This window comes from Aquarana catesbeiana, linkage group LG02 (genome assembly GCF_042186555.1).
Source record: "Aquarana catesbeiana isolate 2022-GZ linkage group LG02, ASM4218655v1, whole genome shotgun sequence".
Taxonomy (NCBI): domain Eukaryota; kingdom Metazoa; phylum Chordata; class Amphibia; order Anura; family Ranidae; genus Aquarana; species Aquarana catesbeiana.
The window spans coordinates 382236536-382254462 of NC_133325.1; the positions used below are offsets into that span (position 1 = coordinate 382236536).

Here is a 17927-nt window from a genome sequence, read left to right on the forward strand (position 1 = left end):
ATGGTTGAATTATATCTGGTGTTGAGAAAGTCCCACACACCCATGACTCAATTTATTGGATAGACTATTTCTGGGATGGTAGCCTCCAATCACACCAGGTATCTTCCTTCCTTTTTTTTTTTTTTTAACAAGTACTATTTATTGAAAGTTTTTTCAAATCTGTACGAACCCTAGCACAAATAAAAAAAAAAAAAAAAAAAAAAAGGGAAAAAAAAAACCACGGAAGATACAACAAAGTGGGTGAGGAACATGGACACCTGCCAATCATTAGACGGATGAATCTCCCAACTATCTGTCCGATCGGTATGGTCATTAATTGCTCAAAGCAGTAACAGCAGGTTGTTCATATGAGAACCCTCGCATGCTGTCAGATAGGAGGCTCAGGATGGGAAGTGAGTGTTTAGGGACATGTTATACTCTAAATGCAGATGTAACATGTCCCTAAATGTGAACATAGTCTTTAATATAAAAAAAAAAACAGTAAAATAACATTGTAATTAAATATTTGTCTGTCTGAGCAACATAGCTTATGCAAAGAATGCTTTTTAACTTATTATTCATGAATTGGGCTGTTGATGCAATATGACACGTTCCCTCCTATTCCTTGCCTCATTGCAACCTAAAAGTACTGCGGCTTCATGGTTTTGTGTGTGATTTTATCTTTTCTTTCTTTTTGTACAATTCCAATCCATAGCAACAGTGGAGTGTCTGTAAAGGATAAGAAGAAGGTTATTAAGAATGTTCCTTTTAATATTAATAATTGTAGGAACACAAAAAGTTAGGTGATACATTTCAATGGGTAGCTAAATATTTTTTAGCGCCAAGCTTTTGATAAGAATGTTTATCTTTAGGCATTTGTTTCATGTCCTATTAATAAATGGGTAGGAAAAAATATAACCATTAAGGATGTATCGTGATTTTGTAGATCTTTTCTTTAGTATGGTCAGGACTAAAATTATTATACATTTTTTGTTTGTTTTTTGTCAAGTTAATATGGAATATTCTATACTGTATTAGCAGTCTTCTAATCAGCCAGCAGATGGAGCTATAATGTTTTTTTTTCACTTTTAGCTTTCCTAAAAGAAGACCGCCTTGTACAGAATTAGGGGTGAGACGAATGATGTCTCCAAAATTAGACTCTGATTTCTCCATATGATGCTGCTTGGGTGAAAATTGCTAAGCTCTGCCTTTGAGAAAGCCTTTCCCTGTTGCTTTTTGAGCTCTGTGATGTGCCAAAAGATAAACAGAACCAATCATTCCAAATAAGACTTTAGGGACATCTTTGATTAAGTGTAACTGACGGCAAAACTTTTTTTAGGATAAAAAGCAGAGGAATTTAAACACCTGTGAGGTTTTTATTGCGGTCTGTGCTCCTGTTGCGGAGATTCTGTGTTTGCCGTTTACCATTAAAAGTAAATTTTGGGTTGACCCCAAAACCCTAATAGAGGGGAAATATTCCCCTCACTTTCTGTCTTAGCTATGGGACAGGAAATGAAGGGAAATTTCTCCAGTGGCAAAAAACAAAAACTGACAGGGGTTATAAGCCTCCCATACTCTATTCCAGCCTTTTTCAACCAGGGTGCCTTCAAGTATCTTCAGGGGTGCCTTGGAAAAATCCTTAAAAATTGCCCCAAAATTGTATACAAACCAGCATGTGATATAAGCCTACCCTTTTAGTTGCACAAAGCCTCAGTTTTTCATTGTGTACCAATATAATTTCCCAACCACTGGTATCCTACAACCAATGACATCATCGATTGATATGGAGAATGTCAGGCACCTGCACAGAATCCTTGTTTGCCCTCTCCATTAGCAGAGTGAGGATGAGAAGCTGAAGGAGAAGAGAAACATTGGAATACTAGTCAGTACCAGTGTGCAAAGGTGTATTCGCTTTGGAAGGAAAAATCACTTCTAACGTTGGGTGTCCTACGTGTGTGGATGTTGCTGTGTTATGAGAGGAAAAAGTATAGCGGTTGTCCCTAAAAGGGAAGGAGAACTGGGTGAAGGAGAAAGGAAGCGAGAAATTGAGTGGATATTAGGTAATAGATGCTTCTTGCCCCAATGATTAGAGCTAAATCCAGAAGATCTGCCAAACTTACGAAACCTGCTGGAGATGTGTCAGTATACTTAAAGTGGTGCCAGGGTCTCCAGGTTTCATGAAAGGTCTCCTCCCGGTTGTGCAAGGTGGCGGTGAACTCTTCCATATCTCAGCCTGATACAACATACTCCAACAATAAATGTACAACAATGTATCTCTTGCAAGTTTCCCAGGCACACTTTGCAGCCAGGTACAATGGCAGTATGTAGCATGCTGTGAAAAGGAAGGGCCCTTTCACATTGCTCTGTAGCAAAATAATTTTTACTGGGATTTGCGTTTCCTGCACTCATTTGGGTTGCCTGCACCTGTGGAAAATGGACATGTGACTGAAATGCAAATAGCGTTGCGTTTTTACCAGGTTTTACTGCGATTTCCATCAAAGCTGTGTTTTTGGATGCGGCATTTAGGACTTTTCAAAACGCACTAACGCAGTGGTGTGAAGAGTCCCATAGGATTTGAAGGGAATGTTTTTCTTGCAAGATAAAAATGCAGGAGAAATGTATGAGTGTGAAAGGCCCCTTTCACACTGGGGCGGTGGAGGCGTCGGCGGTACAACAGCGCTATTTTTAGCGCTGCTGTACCGTCGTTCTTGCAGCGGTATTCGGCCACTAGCGGGGCGGTTTTAACCCCCGCTGGCGGCCGAAAAAGGGTTAAAATCCCTCGAATACACCGCTCCTTCACCGCTCCAAAAAAGCGGTTTGCAGGACTTTTTTCACCGCCCTGCCAGCGCACCGCAGCAGAGGCTGTTTAGGGGCGGTTTGCAGGCGGTATTTTTAGTGCAATACCGCCTGCAAACCGCCCCAGTGTGAAAGGGGCCTTAGGGTAGAGCAGTGGTGTGTGTGTGTGTGTATAGCAGCACCGTAGAGAAACCTGGGTAGTTTAATAGTAATAGGCCTGCAGAGGATTAAATTAGAGCATTATGGAACAAAGAGTGCTGGTAAAATGCAGGCAAACAAATGGCAATCTCGACAATACATAGGCAGCACATGAGAGATTATTAGAAATAATGGGCTACAAACAAGCAATCATACCAATACACAGGAAACAAACCATCAGTAATGACAAAACTGGCAAGAAGAAAACATTCAACCAAAACCATTTTAATTCCACTTAGTGTATGTAAATGCTAACAATGAAAACAATTAGCAGCTGGATGCATTTCTGGCAGATCAACAGACATTTTTCTGTACTTGCACCAGGGACTTCTAAACTGATTATGGGGAAATGTACAGTTATTACTTTTTTCTTTAGAGCCAATTTACACTATGTTATTATGGTAAAATGTCTGTCACCGCAGGGACACACAGGAAACAATTTGTTTCCTGTGTGTGCCATTCACACTGCAGTGCAGCCTAGCACTGTGCTAAAATGTGGACATGCTGCATTTTATCGCAGCGTAACGGCCCAAATCGTACTGCAATGTCAGGCAGCGAATTGCGCCGCTCAGTATTGCAGAGAGTGAAGCAGGGTGGATTTGATTTAAATCAAGTCGATTTAAATTGCTAGTAAAAAGGCTTGATTTACAGTAAATCATCATTTTTAAAGAGCAACTGTCATCTCTGTCCCACAGCGGCTCCTTCTCTGACCCGCTGTTGACACACCGACATTCCCGTTCACTTTAATGGGACAGCTGGTGATGCGGCAGTGACACAACAAGGTGAAGGGACGTGGGCAGCAGCAGGTGAGTGGATGCCCGCTAACAGGCGCTTCCATGATGGATCTGAAATGACAGGTGCTCTTTAAATTTAAGGACTTATTCTTGCTGGTAGTTAGAATCTTTAATATTTGCAGATGAAGGTTTCCTATTTAGAATAATAAACTGTTAGGTTAGTAAAACAGCGATATCCGATTCAATCATACAGTTTGTAGTGTACATAGATTTGCAAAACAATCGGATAAAGGAATATTCCTGAACGTTGTTTTATCTCATGGTTACTATGAATTTATGTGACTGCATCAATGCAGTGCATGTTATCTCAGCTTGCACTTTCCATCTATTAAATATTCTGCCCTTGTTTTAATTTTGGATAATAATTTTTTTTTGTTTTTTTTTTGTTCTGCCAGTAAATACCTTATACAGCCCACTTCCTGTTTCTTGTCTGGTAAAAAGCCTAGGCTTATGGCATCATGCACAGCTCTCTCTCTCACACTCTCATGTGAGTTTGCCAGGAGGGGGGGTTGAGTCATAAGAGGGCCAATGAGAGCTGCAGGTGTGCCTCTGTGTAAATCCAGGAAGTGAACAGGTAGCATCTTTAGCTGCCCACAGCTAAAATGGTTGCAGCCAGTGGAGGGAGATTTCTGCAGCATATTTGGCAAGTACAGAATTACAGTATATATAAAATAATATGCAAAGTGATTGGAGGGAAGCTTCAGAATGGCAAAGATGTTTTTATTACAAATTATGTGAGCAGACTGCAGTTCCTCCAGTTTAAATAGAAAACTATTGTTAGATAGATTTTTACTCCAAAAGCATTTTATTAAAATAAATTTGATAAAAATAAAAAAAAGCAGATTTTTGTTTTATTATTTTTTTTTTTTCTTTACAAAAATCATTGATTTTTTTTTTTTTATCCACCCTGGAATGAAGTGTACGTTTTGTACACTTCAAATAAAGCTGGTGCAAAACAAAAAAAGGATGGTACAATGCACTAAATCATGCATCACACTGCACCCTAGCCAGCTGGTAACGCAGAGTGGTCTGAGCCCTGAATGGTTCCGGCTGCTCTGCGACTGCAGTGTGAATTGGCCCTTACCCTTGGAACAATAAGGCCCCTTTCACACTGGGACAGTAGGGGGCGTCGGCGGTAAAACAGCGCTATATTTAGCGCTGTTTTACCGCGGTATTCGGACGCTAGCGGTGCGGTTTTAACCCCCCCCTGGCGGCCGAAAAAGGGTTAAAACCCCTCGTATAGCGCGGCTATAGCCGCGGTATAGCCGCGCTGTCCCATTGATTTCAATGAGCAGGACCGGTTTAGGAGCGGTGAATACACCGCTCCTTCACCGCTCCAAAGAAGCGCCTGACAGGAGATTTTTTCTTCTCCTGCCAGCACACCGCTTCAGTGTGAAAGCCCTTGGGCTTTCACACTGAACAAACAGCGGAGGCTGTTTTGGGGCGGTTTGCAGGCGCTATTTTTAGCTCAATAACACCTGCAAACCGCTCCAGTGTGAAAGGGGTCTAAATGTGTGGTTCTGCAATCTGGCTAAAAAGCACTCCTTTGGTGCCATCTAGTGGATAAATAGTGAAAAGCATTTAGGCTAACCCTCAAATAGCATGCATGGAAAAAAGCTACAGGACTGACGTGATGAAACTTTTTTTGACTGGATAACATTACTCCTCAAGAATTACAGTGCCTTTTTCTACTGGATTCATCTTTTTTGTTTTAGCAATATATATTTTTTTAGTTTTAAGGGTATACAATGGTAAAGAGCCAATAATAAAATTCTGTTGTGAGCATACAAGTTTTTTCCAACACCTATGCTAACGGAGATGATCTCTAACTCTTTTGTTAAGACTAGTTCACACATGAGGCTAATACTGCTACCCCTCTGAAAAATGATCTGCGGTGGATTGCTTTTCAGAGGGCTTTTGACAGGTGGTGAGGTGGCAATATGTTGTCACATCACCGCCCGCTGTAACCCTCAAAATGTCAACCCACTGCTGCACAATCACCTACAGCACAGCCCTATTTAGTGCCTTCAATCTCAGTACTACATGCCATATGCGACATGCCATTTAATTTTTGCCACGGCCACAAACCACAGCATTACAGCTGTAGCATGTTAACAGCTCTGAGTGGTTGCATGCCCTTGTTCCCATGTTTGGGGGACTCATTCCCGTGTGCAGCTTTAAAAGCAGTTAAGCCATGGTTTTATTGACCCCCCCCCTCCCCCCCGCCAACTGTCCACCTAAGGTAGAGCATGCATTCAACCAGGGCTGTACACATGCCACAGCAGCGATGCTTTGCTTCACATTGCAGCAAAAATTTAATGACATACCACATTTGACAAGCGATACTGCTTCCAAAGGTGACCCAAATGCAGGGAGTTTAAACAAGCAGTCAAGGAGACATATCACCTCTTCACTGCCACTCAAATGCCCTCTGATAATCGTTCCATCACAGATCACTTTTCAGAAGGGTGGCAGTAAAATCTGCACATGTAAATCAGCTATTACAGAATGCTGTTTCATATGTTTGCTCTGTTGAAATAACACAAAAACTTTTGGGCAAATGAATTGGTTTATTTGAATATTCAAGTTTGAAGTAAACTAGAATTTGGGGTGGCTGTGGTCTTGTACATGCCTGGAAATGGCACCTAGTATTTCTGCAGCTGAACAGCTGGGAAAATGGGTGTTCTTTTCTTGCATTGTGTTCACACAAACCCATTTCAATGTATTCTTCTAGTAGAACTTAGTGCTTGTTCGCACCACAGTTTCTGCGATCCGGAACAGTTTTTGCATACGCATTTCCGCATTTTATTTTGACATTGAAAAGTCTCTATTTTCATTCAGAACAATGTGCATTACGGCAGGGCTTGAACAATTAGCTTTGAATCTAGGGGCCAGTTAAAAAAGTTAGGAGCCAGTTTTTTTTAACTAAAAAAGATTTTTTGCTATATGACACTGCACTACTTTACCTGACAATTGCACGTCATACAACACTGGACACAAATTAAATTGATATCGTTTTCTTTCACACAAATACAGCTTTCTTCTGGTGATATTCGATCACTACCGTTTTTTATTTTTTGTTCTATAAAAGAAAAAAGAGCAAAAATTTTGAAGGAGGGAAAAAAACTCAAATTTTTTTTGCTATAAACCCCCCCCCCTCCAATAAACAAATTTAGGCCAAAATTTATTCTGCTACATGTCTTTGGTAAAAATAAATCCCTATAAGGTGTCTATTGATTGGCTTGTGTGGAAAACGATAGTATCGACAAATAGCTTTATATACACGCTGGAATTATAGCGTGACTGTGATAGTATGGCAGGCATTCTGACACTGGTTAACTGACATCACCAGTGACACTAACACAGTGATCAATGCTAATAAAATGCACTGTCACTGTACTAATGACACTGGGCAGGAAGGGGTTAACATCTGGGGCAATCAAAGGGTTAAATGTATGTCTAGAGTGTGTAATGTAACTGCACTCTGTACTGTTTTACGGGATGTGCTGGTTTTTGTCTCCTTGCTTTGCACACATCCCCACTGTCAGTAAAGAGATCTGTGTTGTTTACAACACAGATCTCTCTCCTATGAGAAGGAAAATGATACCCCAGCTCCACTGCCAATATGATGATCTTTGAACTGTGATCCGGTGCTCTAGCCAGGACGTTCAGGCCCCAAAATGCAGTACTTGAATCAGAAAAGGGCTGGCGACTCGGATGCTCTTGAATAAAAGTCCTTTATTGGGTTACATGGGTACACGGGTACAGGCTACGCTGACGCGTTTCGGCTAAGAAGCCTTCATCAAAGCATACATGTTTGATTTAAAAACTGATATTTATAACAGAGTAAGCACTCCAAATAGGGCGGGTGCATCTTAATCAGAGCAATCAAAACAATTAAAAACACATGGAGAAAAGAAAGAGAAGCACAGCAGGCATATGAGAAACATATCATGACCAAATAAAGCATATTCAAAATGGTGCGATAAATGTATCAAACAATGCGACTATGTTGAAAAATGCAATTATGTTAAAAAAAGATTTATATCCATCCTGTCGTTCAAACCATACGGTTTTCTAGTATTGAGGGTATGTATCCACCATACTTCACGCTTGAGCAAAATATGATGAGTGTCACCTCCTCTTTGGGGTTTTTTAACCTGTTCAGCACCAAAACAGGAAAAAGTGTCAAGATTACCATGATGGAATTCCTGGAAATGTTTTGACACATTTGAGATATTTTTAGCATTGGTATCAAATGACACTACAAATACTAATTCTAAAAATATCTCAAATGTGTCAAAACATTTCCGGGAATTCCATCATGGTAATCTTGACACTTCTTCCTTTTTTGGTGCTGAGCAGGTTAAAAAACCCCCAAGAGGAGGTGACACTCATATTTTGCTCAAAAATATTCTTGTTGAGTCTACAGGTAAAAATGACAGCGGTTGTAACCTTCACCTTCTCTATCCAAAATGTTAAAAACGTTTTGGCTTTAGATACTTTAACCTTAGGCTAATAGGTTATTGGAACATTTTCTTTAGAACCCACTCACACTTCACATAGCGTGAACCTGCTTGCAGGTTTTTCACGTGTAGTGCATAGGGCAGACCATTCGCTTGAATCAGCTGCTGTATACGTGACAAACATGGCAAAGAAGATCCAGAACCTTCTTGTGTGTGGAAAAAAGCGTGTCTTTTCACCGCACGCCTACTAACTGTGTTTGGGGTGCCAATAAATCTTAGCACATTACGTGCTTTGTAGGGATTTTAGTGCAATCTGAAATTGTGGGCAGAATTGTGTGATTCTGCCCACAATTCTGATCTGCTGAAGTGTGAACAGTACCTTATACCCACAAATGTTTCAGTATTTACAGTGCCTTGCAAAAGTATTCACCCCCCTTGGCATTTTTCGTGTTTTGTTGCCTCACAACCTGCAATTAATTTACAGAACATGCCCACAACTTTTGAAGATTTTTTTTTTTTTATTGTGAAGCAAACAACAAATAGGACAAAATAACAGAAAAAGTCAATGTGCATAACATTTCACAAATTCACCCCCCTAAAGTCAATACTTTGTAGAGCCACCTTTTGCGGCTATCACAGCTCCAAGTCACTTTGGATAAGTCTCTATGAGCTTGCCACATCTTGCCACTGGGATTTTTGCCAATTCCTCCTTGCAAAACTGCTACAGCTCCTTCAAGTTGGTTGGTTTGCGCTTGTGAACAGCAATCTTTAAGTCTGACCACAGATTTTCTATTGGATTGAGGTCTGGGCTTTGACTAGGCCATTCCAACACATTTATAAGTTTCCCCTTAAACCACTCAAGTGTTGTTTTAGCAGTGTGTTTGGGGTCATTGTCCTGCTGGAAGGTGAACCTCCGTCCTAGCCTCAAATCACACACAGAGTGGTACAGGTTTTGCTTAAGAATATCCCTGTATTTATCACCATCCATCTTTCCCTCAACGCTGACCAGTTTCTCAGTCCCGACTGCTGAAAAACATCCCCACAGCATGTGGGGATGGTGTTCTTTGGGTGATGTGATGTGTTGGGTTTGGGCCAGACATAGCGTTTTCTTTGATGGCCAGAAAGTTCAATTTTAGTCTCATCAGACCAGAGCACCTTCCTCCATACATTTTGGGAGTCTCCACATGCCTTTTCGCAAACTGAAAACGTGCCATTTTGTTTTTACTGAAAGTAATGGCTTTCTTCTGGCCACTCTGCCATAAAGCCCAACTCTATGGAGCGTACTGCTTATTGTCGTCCTATGTACAGATACTCCAGTCTCTGCTGTGGAACTCTGCAGCTCCTCCAGGGTTACCTTAGGTCTCTGTGCTGCCTCTCTGATTAATGCCCTCCTTGCCCGGTCCGTGAGTTTTGGTGTGCGGCCGTCTCTTGGCAGGTTTGCTGTTGTGCCATGTTCTTTCCATTTGGTTATGATAGATTTGATGGTGCTCCTAGGGATCATTAAAGATTTGGATATTTTCTTATAACCTAACCCTGACTTGTACTTCTCAACAACATTGTCCCTTACTTGTTTGGAGAGTTCCTTGGTCTTCATGGCAGTGTTTGGTTAGTGGTGCCTCTTGCTTAAGTGTTGCAGCCTCTGGGGCCTTTCAAAAAGGTGTGTCTATGTAATGACAGATCATGTGACACGTAAATTGCACACAGGTGGACATCATTTCACTAATTATGTGACTTCTGAAGGTAATTGGTTGCACCAGAGCTTTTTATGGGCTTCATAACAAACGGGGTGAATACATACGCACATACCAATTATCAGTTTTTTATTTCTGAAAAATAGTTTTATGTATATATTTTTCTAATTTTACTTCACCAACTCAGACTATTGTGTTCTGATCCATCACATATAATTCAGATTAAAAAAAATTGAACTAAAGGCTGTAATGTAACAAAATAGGTAAAAAGCTAAGGGGGGGGGGGGGGTGAATACTTTTGCAAGGCACTGTACACAAATGCTTGCTTTGTAGACTTTGTTGACCAATTACTTTTTTGTCATTTTCCATATCAATGACTTGATTCTTGGCTCTAGTTTTAAAGATCTCCACACATGAAGCAAATAAACTTTTTACACCTGATATGGGTTTTACCGTTCTCTACTCTATCTGAAAAAAATAAAAATTTTGTCTCTAGGTCTAATTTATTCTAGGTTTTCATCCCTGATGCCTGTTAGTTTGCATTGTTTAACTCATGTTCAGCGTATTCTGCCACAGCTCATGAACTATATGCAGATTTGATAAGAGCTCCAAGCTGGATGTCATACACTTTCTCAATTTTGAGACCAGTACATAGTGACATATTGTTACAAGTCCAGCATCTGCCTTTGTAGAACCTTCAGGGTAATTAAAGAAGTCCAGTCCAATCCTAAGTATACTTAAACCTGTATCCACCAGCATTATAAGCCTATTCTAACTACCCTGTGTAGCGCCCCCCTGGGTTTTCTAGAGCAGTGAGTGACTTCCAGAGGCAGGGAGCGAGCTAGCATTTACCTCGGTGGTAAAATCCATGGCTATAATGGAGAGCTCTGAACAGAAATTGGGCGCCAGTCACTTTTGATCTTTTTCAAAGCTTTAATGCAGAACTTGGAAAGAGGTAGTAGGAGAGAGGGTTAGGGGTCTCGGATACCAGTAGCAGATCACTTACAGACTCCTTGGCTCCAGAAAAAGTACAGCTTTAGAGTACCAGAACCTTTAACCTGACCTGGCAATACTGCAAACACATTTTAGATGTAGAACAAGATCCAGCTTTGCAGTGTCAGAACCATTAAGCTGACCTGGCAACACTGTAGGCACGTTTTTAGATGTAGGTGCATCCTCCAAACGAGTCGCCAGGCCCCCCTTAGAGACCAACCTTCATCCTGGCTCTCTCCAGCAAAGATCCTCCCCTGGATCTTCTCTATTTGGCTTGACTTCTATGCCGGGCAAGACAGCATAAGGACCACCTCAGCATTAGTAGGCCCTAGCCAGGCTTCTGGGCCTACTTGCAGAGCTCGCTTCAGCAACATGTCCTCAGGCTAGGAGAGCCTGAGGCAAGAGAGAGCGAGGGCATGGCCCAGCCCTAATAAATATCCTCTCCCAAAATGCACCAGTGGACAAGAACCTTCTACTGGGCTGGCTGTAAGAAGAATAAATATTCATACCTCAACCTAGTTGTACTATCTCATACTGGCCAGTGGTAACAGTGACGCCTACTGGCGACAGTGAGAAATGCACAACCTAATTGAGATTAGGGAAAGACCAGATAAACTGTACAATTAGTCTGAGCTGCCTACAGCCCAGCCAAAAACTAAATTTACATGATCACCCCAGTTTAGGACCAGGGGGCTACACCTGTAAAGGAAAGGCCTGTATACTTACCTATGCTGAGGGCACCAGCATTAGTGTAGAGGAGGGACAGCTGACAACCAAACCCATGGTCCAAGCTGGATCAGCCTAACTATGCAAAAATATCCATACCTGGATTTCAGCTTTACGTTCTAAAAGCACAAGATACATTCTTATTGATTGCTATAGGTACTGTACTTTGCACTGAACTCTTTGCTCCTTTTTAACTTTTTTTTTAATTGAAAAAGCTAGCTGGCAGTTGTTCATAATAAAAATTGAGTCAATTGTACATTTTTCTATTCTTTCATAAAGAAGTGGTAAGAAATCTTTGCATGTTCTTTGAAAAGGTAAGAAAAGCTGACCTAGTTACATCCACTAGGGGTCGCTGTTTATCCTTAAGTTGTTTATGCTGCTTTTGCTGAGCATTACAAGTACACCATTGCATCCCAGCTCACCTACTGTTTTATAATAAGCAAAAATAAATTATTAATTTATCACCTATCAAAATATAATCTATTACTATCTAAGTAAAAAAAAAAAAAAAAGAATGAAGATATGTAGCAAATGGCAGCCAGTCTGGATGTAGTTTAGTAAAACCGATATAAAGAGATCTTGGTTGGTTATTGCACTCAATGGCAACTTTTACCCTTGGAAGAATTTGGCTTTAAATCATTTTTATTTGAATGACACATTTTTATTATAGTGTTTGAAGGAAAGGAGACCTTATGTGACATCTAAACAAAAATTTCCATTGTCTACCAAGCTCTTAAAAGCCCCAGTCAAGCTTTAGTTCCTTGGCTTGATCGATACATGTGTACTTGTTATTTTCTTGTATAAAGTTGCTTGAGGTAGGAACCTTTTAATAATGATACAAACATTTTAAATTGTTTCTTAGTCAAAAAACTACATGTAAGGTTGAAACACTCTCAAACAGTCTCAAAACATATATAAATCATACTAGACAGAAAGTTCTTTCCGATTCGATTACAATATACACATATACATTATAATTGAAACCGTAAAAGTTTTCGCTTCAGCTCCATCGACATTAGCCAGGCCCACAATCGAAATCGTCGGTAAAGTTGGGTCCACTAAAAGGCACGATTGTGGAAAGATCTTTCCGAAAACTACCAGTTTCGGCCGAAATTCTGTGCGTGTATGGCCAGCATTAGGCTTAATTCACATTTGTGCGGGTGGTTCCTGCTGCGGGTCCGCACCTGTTCCCGCAGCCACAACCACCCACACAGATACGTACGGATGCCATTGTTCTTAATGGCACGTGCATGCACTGGAAATCTCAGCAGACGCTTCCTGCACTGAGAACTGAACTGCGCTTGCAGGCTGTGGTTTATAAAATTGAGCAGGGACTTTTCCCTGCGTTTTTAGGGGGCATTTAAACAAATGGGCTGCCCTGCCTGCGCAAACTTGGCTTGCAGAGCCGCTCAAGTGTGAACCAGGCTTAAGCCCTGGTTCACAATGCTGCAACTTGTGACAAGCAAAGTTGCAAGAGAAGTAAAAACATATTTATTTCAATGGTGGTCGTTCCAATCAATGTGACTCAAGTCCTGCACTACTTTATTACAACCCCAATGTGACTTAAAGTCCCATAGACTCTAATGTTGCCTAAAAGTTGCACTGCAAAGTCACACTGGAAATTGCACCACAGTGTGGTTACAGCAGTGTGAACCAAGGCTTACCTACCAAAGGATTTGTAAAGAAGGCTTACCTGTAGGTAAGTGAATATCTCTTAAACTTGCGGTGTTTGGGAGATAGTCACACTGCATGCAGCGGCTCTGAAGGTCCCGCATACTGTGCATACCATGTGGGGGCGTGACTTCAACACAGCCCTGGACACTCACACAGCTGGAGCCCACCAACCTGGAAGGAAGACCGGGTGAAGTTGGAAGTCCTGTCAGTGGTGACAGAGTGCCGCTGGAGGGCTTTGTCCTAAGAGAAGTATTTCATAATGTGCTAGTATGCAATGTATACTAGCACATAATGCCATTGCCTTGCAAGGGTTTTTTTTTTTTCTTTTTTCATTAAGTCCGCGGTTTACTATCGCTTTAAGCTGCAGTGGTTTGTCAATGATGTCCATGTACTTTGTACTATTGACAGTGGGCCAAAATAATATGGCACTGAAAAGCCTGTATGGATTACTGCAGGCATATCAGGCAGGTGGACTTCTAAAAAGGGGTTTAATCATTCAAGTGAAATTAGTCCCCAGTGTTCTCCAGTTGATTAAAACTACATTTTTTGTAACTTTCTGTAAGATAAATTTTATCTCATGGTTTGTTTCATTTTATATACATATTTACATTATTGTATTAAATGTGTGTGTGTGTGTGTGTATGTATATATGTGTGTGTATATGTATGTGTGTGTGTGTATGTATATATGTGTGTGTATATGTATGTGTGTGTGTGTATGTGTGTATATATATATATATATATATATATATATATATATATATATATATATATATATATATATATATATATATATATATATATATATATATATATATAATGTATGTATGTGAAAAAAAAAAAAAAAAAAATATATATATATATATATATATATATATATATATATATATATATATATATATATATATATATATATACAGACTTTACTTAGATGGTTTAAAGTTTTGTAACTGGCCCAACTCACTAAGCTATGATGTTGGTTTCAGCAATTGGAGGAGGGGGGATACTAATTTGTTTTCGATAATAACGCTATAGTTTCCCCATAACAGGAAATAAGGAAATATAAAATATCTAAAAGTGAGGAATATCCTTTTAGACAGTGATCACTAAAATAAGCATGTCCAGCCAGAGGATTTTCTCTCTATTCATGTTCTGGGGACAGCTCAAAACTTGGGATTTTCCATTGCTTCCAGTTCTGGTGACAGTGGTCACCATAACAAAAATCTTTCCAACGGAGACACAAATGGCAAAAGAAAGCTGACCATAGACTGACCCATCTACACTCTATCCAAAACTTAAAGTGACACTAAACTTTGGTTTAAAAATATTTATATTCAGGTATGCATTGTTAACTCGAAAAGTACTTTTTATTGCTCTCAGCCTTCTCCAAATTATTATTTTTTGCTGCTGTGATCCAACTTCTTGTTAGAGGATGGCCATGTTCTTTCTCCATGGTCTTATTGTATGTAGGAACATAGACAATCTCTCTTGCTTGCGCCCGAGATGGACTATAGCATTTGTAGTATGCATAGAGCAGTGTACATGACCACACATAATGGTCAAGGCTTGTTCCAAACAAACAGAAGAGAGGGAGAAAAATAGAGGTTCCATAGCTTACAGAGGACGTTATAAAGAGGCAGAAAAACACATTAAGAAATCATTTCATAAAAAGTAGATTACAGGACCATTAAGTAGTGGATGTTTATGGATTAGTTTTGGAGAATAAGGATATTGTTCAGACATATTTTGGTTTAAAAATATTTTTTTTAATCATCTGACAACCCTCAATGGCTATTGCCTCTTTCTATATGTATATATGTTATTTGAGCTTAGTTTAGTCATGGGATTTGGGAAGATTCTACTAGGCTTTTTTTTTTTTTTTTTTTTATATTCAAAGAACATGCTGTATATGTTGTATCTTAACCTTTGATCATTTTGATAATACGTGGTGATATCTTCCCAAAAGTTGGGCCATCTGTGGTCAGCCTTGCAAACGGTTATTCAGAGTGGCCACAGTTAAGGGAAATATATGGATATGGGTGAATGAAGTTGAAATTGTTGATCAGGTTAGCATCAATAATTTGAAATAAGTTATAACCTACCTTTCTTTCTTTCTTTTTTTTCACAGTCTTTGTCAAACATTGATGATGTTGTAAGCAAAATCCGGTTGAAAATAAGGTATGCAATCAGTGTTTCAATTTATCTGTATGACATGTCTGCTTCTCATTAAAATGTCACCTTTTTTTATTTGAGGCCCATTTTACACTCACTGTGCTCGATTAGACCATCCATTGCTCTCTGTGGAGCACCAGATGTCAACAGACATGTGTCCTTTGACACCCACCAGCATCCAATCCGATCCTGTCCGCTAAAAACAGACAGATGGGGTTCCCCCATTTGTCTGGCAGATCAGATGACAGGCGGTCCACCTCCATCCCGACTGTCCCATTGAGAACAGCGGGCTGTGTCCAGACACAGACCTGTCATACGCCTGCTCAGCGGGGATCAGCAGAGAGATCTGCTTAGCAGGCAGATCCGCTGGCAGACCCTGCCAGTGTGAAAGGGGCCTTATTGTTGGCTTTTTTCGAATTCTGCTAAAATTCAACTTTGCTTCCAATATTGCATTATTTAGTAGCTTGTATTTACAAATTACAGGCCCTTAAACTGTTATGTATGCTTTTCTGGTTTTAACTGCATCTATTACATTTTATAGTAAATCCAAACTATTTTGTACTGCTAAAATTATCTTGCTTTGATGTTTGGGTGTTATATCTTTTTATAGGCATATTGCTTTCTGGACAGCAAGGAATATACCAAAATTAAAAGGTATTATCACTATACCACAAGTGATGTTTTTTTTTCTGGCTGTAAACGCCTATGTGTGCATAGACACATACAGTGGGGCAAAAAAGTATTTAGTCATCCACCAATTGTGCAAGTTCTCCCACTTAAAAAGATGAGAGAGGCCTGTAATTGTCATCATAGGTATACCTCAACTATGAGAGACAAATGTGGAAACAAATCCAGACAATCACATTGTCTGATTTTTGAAAGAATTTATTTGCAAATTATGGTGGAAAATAAGTATTTGGTCAATATCAAAAGTTCATCTCAATACTTTGTTATATATCCTTTGTTGGCAATGACAGAGGTCAAACGTTTTCTGTAAGTCTTCACAAGGTTGTCACACACTGTTGCTGGTATGTTGACCCATTCCTCCATGCAGATCTCCTCTAGAGCAGTGATGTTTTGGGGCTGTCGCTGGACAACATGAACTTTCAACTCCCTCCAAAGGTTTTCTATGGGGTTGAGATCTGGAGACTGGCTAGGCCACACCAGGACCTTGAAATGCTTTTTATGAAGCCACTCCTTCATTGCCTGGGTGGTGTGTTTGGGATCATTGTCATGCTGAAAGACCCAGCTATGTTTCATCTTCAATGCCCTTGCTGATGGGAGGAGGTTTGCACTCAAAATCTCACGATACATGGCCCCATTCATTCTTTCATGTACATGGATCAGTCGTCCTGTTCCCTTTGCAGAGAAACAGCCCCAATGCATGATGTTGCCACCCCCATGCTTCACAGTAGGTATGGTGTTCTTTGGTTGCAACTCAGCATTTTCTCTCCTCCAAACACGACGAGTTGTGTTTCTACCAAACAGTTCTACTTTGGTTTCATCTGACCATATAACATTCTCCCAATCCTCTTCTGGATCATCCAAATGCTCTCTAGCATACCTCAGACGGGCCCGGACATGTACTGGCTTAAGCAGGGGGACACATCTGGCACTGCAGGATCTGAGTCCCTGGCGGCGTAGTGTGTTACTGATGGTAGCCTTTTGTTACGTTGGTCCCAGCTCTCTGCAGGTCATTCACTAGGTCCCCCCGTGTGGTTCTGGGATTTTTGCTCACCGTTCTTGTGATCATTTTGACCCTATGGGGTGAGATCTTGCGTGGAGCCCCAGATCGAGGGAGATTATCAGTGGACTTGTATGTCTTCCATTTTCTAATTATTGCTCCCACAGTTGATTTCTTCACACCAAGCAGCTTGCCTATTGCAGATTCAGTCTTCCCAGCCTGGTGCAGATCTACAGTTTTGTTTCTGGTGTCCTTGGACAGCTCTTTGGTCTTCACCATAGTGGAGTTTGGAGTGTGACTGTTTGAGGTTGTGGACAGGTGTCTTTTATACTGATAACAAGTTCAAACAGGTGCCATTAATACAGGTAATGAGTGGAGGACAGAGGAACATCTTATGCTGGCCATACACTATACGAAAAATCGGCCGAAAAATCGTTCGTATAGACACTTCATTCGTTTTTCGGCAAGTTAATGGGCACAAATCGATAATTTGTTTCCACATTTTGTCTCTCATAGTTGAGGTATACCTATGATGACAATTACAGGCCTCTCTCATCGTTTTAAGTGGGAGAACTTGCACAATTGGTGGCTGACTGAATACTTTTTTGCCCCACTGTAGGCTAACATGGAGTATAGAGGCAGAAAAAAAAGTAAAACACCCTTTAAAAGCTGCACTTTTTTTATGCCCAGTGTGCATGAGGCCTAAGACATTATAGTGAGCCAATGAGGATGGAAATATGGAAAGTGCTGCTGCT

General features: G+C 40.4%; 1 protein-coding gene across 1 annotated transcript in view; it reads left to right on the forward strand.

The window, feature by feature from the left end:
* VPS53 (VPS53 subunit of GARP complex) overlaps positions 1-17927 on the forward strand; it is a 270995-nt gene that overhangs the window by 11568 nt on the left and 241500 nt on the right. The window contains exon 3 of the mRNA XM_073615146.1: positions 15445-15494. Coding sequence (XP_073471247.1) covers positions 15445-15494 — 50 coding nt within the window. The remainder of the gene's footprint in view (positions 1-15444; positions 15495-17927) is intronic.